This window comes from Macrosteles quadrilineatus, unplaced genomic scaffold, assembly GCF_028750875.1.
Source record: "Macrosteles quadrilineatus isolate MER2022 unplaced genomic scaffold, UCM_ALF_1.0 Scaffold_9__3_contigs__length_116548681, whole genome shotgun sequence".
Taxonomy (NCBI): Eukaryota; Metazoa; Arthropoda; class Insecta; order Hemiptera; family Cicadellidae; genus Macrosteles; species Macrosteles quadrilineatus.
The window spans coordinates 11,759,871-11,764,329 of record NW_026542602.1 but is presented as its reverse complement, the minus strand read 5'-3'; the positions used below and the strand labels follow the sequence as shown (position 1 = coordinate 11,764,329).

The following is a 4,459-nucleotide window of genomic DNA, read 5'->3' as shown; positions in this document are numbered from 1 at the left end:
GGCTGAAGTAGGAAAAAGCGGCGACATAATACTACAACACACGGTGGCTGAGTCAGGTTGGTGGAGGATTGTCGTTTGTTATTATAACAAGCTCGATAAAATTATACCTCACAATAAATTCTTTTTATTTTATAAAAATATATGTATATATTTATTGAATAACTTTTTGATCAGCTCCGTACGTGTTATTAAAATACCTGAAAGTACGAAAATACGTCAAATGTAACTTGTAATAATATATTTACACTTATACTGTTTACTCACAAGACAGTAAATACATATGAAAGATGGTAAGTGGTGATCGATTTCGATTGGACACTCCAATCAGACCCAATAGGCGATTTGCCTATTATTACAAGTGTCACTTGAAGTATTTTGTGTACTTTCATATATTTTTATTGGTATGAATAAAAGCCAAGTACTGTACAAAAATCAAATGAATAAATTTTGAAAGTGAAAACGGGTAAAGCTTTTAGCGAATTTCCCATATAGGGAATAAGCTATTACCGTAGTACTCATAGTAAGACCTGGACCCGGGACCAATTTACTTTTTCGTTTCGAGGTCCCTAGAGGCCAAAAACACCATCCGTTCAAATTTATATATATATATATATATATATATATATATATATATATATATATATATATATATCCGTCAGCACGATAACTCGAGCAAAAATGATCCGATTTTGATGGAATTTGGTACAAACGTGTAAACCTACATTTACTCGAACGAGTTCGCGAATCAGCATGATCGGACTATGGGAACAAGGGTTTATGGGGGGGTTTATGGGGTAAAAATAGGGTTTTCCAATATTTGACCCTAAAAACACAAAATTTCACAATTTCTTTCGAAACCATTTTGTAGAGCTCATAAAAACTAATAATTTAGTATATTGAAGCGTTATTATGCACCTAATGGTTGTGGAGAAAAAATTGTAAATTTAAAATTCCCATGTTATTATTATGGAGAATAAGTCAACTGTTGTAGTTTGCTTGTTTATGAACAAATTTTGTTCGAATTTGGAAAATACATTCATTTCTTACTAAACTATTAAGATTTTACAACAAAAACACTCCCCCCCCCGTGGCAGCAAACCTAAGTACTCGTAAAACTAATTATATTTAAAAAGGGAATAAAATGAGATATTTTTAAGGAGACATTTTAATGTCAATTCAATCAGGCAGATGGAAATTCGCTAAGTCTGCAGGTTTGCTGCGGCGGGGGTATTTTTTAATACTTGTAGTAATGATGTCTAGAACTATCTCGTATCGAACTAAATATACTGTTTAGTACACGATTGGCTATGATTAAGCAGGTTGGCCTACCTTCACGTCCCAGTACGCTAGTTATAGTCCATAAATGTTTTACACATTACTTCAGGTGAGTTCTAGTGGGTTGCGGCATTATATATTGCATGGACAAAATCCATTGGTGATTAACGGGATTTTAATCCGGGACCTGGGGAAGAAATACATTTGAATATAGAAAACAAAATGATAACTCTTAAAAATAAACTGTACTGGCTACCTTTAGTATTTTCTTTGAATATTCGTTTGATTGATAACCATTTCATTACATACAGTGTGTAAATTAAGTATGGAACAAATCTGTATTTTTAAAACCGTAATGGATAGAAATATTCTGTTTCCGGCATTATTTGTTAACAAGGGATCCGCAATCCTATACATCGCAAATTTTTGAAACCCCCCAAACAGGGTTGGAGGTATGGGATGACTTTTTTCTGATAGCAAACTCTATTGAGTGACCCCTCATTTTGAAGGGTTTGTCAAAAGAAATACAATGACGCAAAGCACTAACCCAACCCAAGGTGAAACTAATGAAACCCAAGGTATCATTCTCACCCCTAGCCATAAGGGCAGGTAATCCAAAATTTGATTAACGTGAAAAATCACCAATTCCATCCATCCACTTTCACTTCTATCTAGGCTAGGAGTGAGACATCTACCTCGGGTTTGCATTAATGTATTTCTTTTTGAAATCCCTTCAAAATGAGGGGTCACTCAATAGGGAAAGTAATTCACCACCTTGCCCTCACACTGTTAGAGTGGTTAAAATATACGTTTTGAGAAAAAATCCCAAAACCTTTGATAACAATCAAGGCCACAAACAGAACACAGTAGTGCCAACCAAACGAATACGTCAAATCTGTTTTTACAGCCTAAATCTCCACAGACCCATTTTTCTGGCTCTCACCACATGTCAATAGTGCGTAGAGTGTAGTAATCACATTACAACGAAAATATCAAATTTAATGTATGAATAAAGGTAAAAGTTCAATTTTTCGTGTCAAGATTGACTTCCTCAGATAGTTAAGGTTTTTTATACATGCGATAAACGTTAGGCCTATTGATTAAAGAATTTAGATACTGATGGATAAACTTAGATTGAATGATAGATGTAGATAGATAATTAAGAGAGAAAAACTAGATGATGTTTTTAGTGGACTGTATTTCTTTAAACTGAACAAAAAGTAAACATGATATAAAATAAGACCAGCTGTTAGAAACAGTGAATTAGAAAAAATAACTTTAAACATTCTCCCCCCCATTGCACCGAAGGAGCAATAAATATTAATCACTGACTTCAATTGGAAGAGGACAAAGCTTGACTATTGGTCTTTTCAATGAGGTACTTGATGTTCTCAGAGTGGCTACTCGGGTAAGTCCATCACGACCTGGATGAAGTTCAGTCACTCTTGCTAGCGGCCACTTTGATGGTGGTAATTGCTCATCAACAACAAGAACAACTGATCCGAGTTTTATTGAACAGGAAGGAAATCTCCATTTGTATATTGCTTGAAGTTGTTGAAGGTACTCCCGAGACCACTTCTTCCAAAATGATTCCAACATTTGGCGAGTTAATTTCCATCGAGTAAGTCTTGATGTGGGTTGGTTTTCTTGATTAGGTTCTGGGATAGTAGTTAAAGATTCGCCAACTAAAAAGTGCGCAGGGGTTAGGATTGCTAGATCGTCTGGATCTTCTGTAAGCTGGCAGAGAGGGCGAGAATTGAGTACAGCTTCTATTTGTACCAGCACTGTCGAAAATTCTTCGTAAGTTAGTAGGTGGGTCTTCATAACTCTTTTGAGATGGTATTTAACTGATTTAACACCAGCTTCCCAATGACCTCCAAAATGTGGAGCAGCAGGAGGGTTGAATTTCCATTCAGTTCCATCATTAGCAAGCAGGGATTTGAGTTGACCTGATTCTGCTGAAGACGATGAAAACAATCTTTTCAGTTCTTTGTCAGCTCCTACAAATGTTGTCCCGCAGTCACTCGTTAAAGTAGCACAGATGCCTCGACGGCTGGTGAATCGTTTGTAAGCCGCTATGAAGGCTTCTGCTGAGTAGTTGGAAACCAACTCTAGATGAATAGCTGATGTCGCCGAGCAGATGAACACCGCAATATAACCTTTGTAGGTTTTTGCTCTCTTTCCATGCCATGTTTTGATTACAAAAGGGCCTGCGTAATCTACACCAGAGTGCAAAAAGGGACGTGATGGTGATGTTCTTGTAGGAGGAAGCTGCCCCATTAATTGTTGAGCTCTTTGAGAGCGATAACGAGCACAAGTAACACACTTTAACAGTTCTCGTTTGACGATAGGTCTACCTCCAACAACCCAGAACTTCTGACGAACGGTTGCAAGTGTACAACGGGTGCCACTATGCAGAGTCCTGAGATGAGCATCATCTATCACTAGTTTTGAGAACTTAGAATTCTTCGGAAGGATATAAGGATGCTTTGAATCATATTCTAATGAAGATTGTTCAAGTCTGCCTCCAACTCTCATTAAACCAGTGTTATCGACAAAGGGGTTAAGACTTATAAGATTAGATTTTTCTAAAGGTCTGTTGTTTTGTAACCGCGCAAGCTCATTTTTGAAGGCATGTTTTTGAATGAGTTTTACCCACAACAAAAGGGATGAGTTGAGATCTTGAGGAGTTAAAAAAGATTGACAATTAGTAGGGATGGATTTTTTTGTTTTGGCAATGAACTTTTGACACCAGGCAGTAACACGTAATAGTTTTGACAGTGTTGAGAAGCGCTCTAGCATTTCTGGTTCTGGTTCAAAGTTTAAAATGTGGCAAGTTGATTGAGGGATTCGCAGTTCAGATTTCGCTGCTTGAGCTGGATCAAACGTCGTGGATGGCCATTCATAAACATCTTTATTCAGCCACGGAGGACCCGTCCACCAAAGCTTATGGTTGCTAAGGATTTTAGCAGTAACACCTCGTGAAGCACAGTCGGCTGGATTTTCATTTCCTGCTACATACCTCCACTTAGCGAGCGGTTCTGTCTCTTGTATAACACTTACTCTGTTACGCACAAAGTCTTTCCATTTTGAAGGTTGATTTGTGATCCAGGTTAGGGAAACCATAGAGTCAGTCCATAACCATGCTTGGGTAGATTCTAAGTTGAGCATTTTCCGAACATAC

The 4,459-nt window shown here is 37.3% G+C and overlaps 1 protein-coding gene across 1 annotated transcript; it reads right to left on the bottom strand.

Moving 5' to 3' along the window:
- Positions 1–2,595: 2,595 nt before the first annotated feature.
- Positions 2,596–3,813, bottom strand: LOC129003242 (uncharacterized). The gene has a single exon (XM_054431536.1). It carries the CDS (start codon positions 3,811–3,813, stop codon positions 2,596–2,598), a length of 1,218 nt encoding a protein of 405 aa, XP_054287511.1.
- Positions 3,814–4,459: the final 646 nt, after the last annotated feature.

Excerpts from the sequence above, each read along its gene's own strand:
- LOC129003242 (XM_054431536.1), bottom strand. The coding sequence starts at position 3,813 with ATGAGAGTTGGAGGCAGACTTGAACAATCTTCATTAGAATATGATTCA.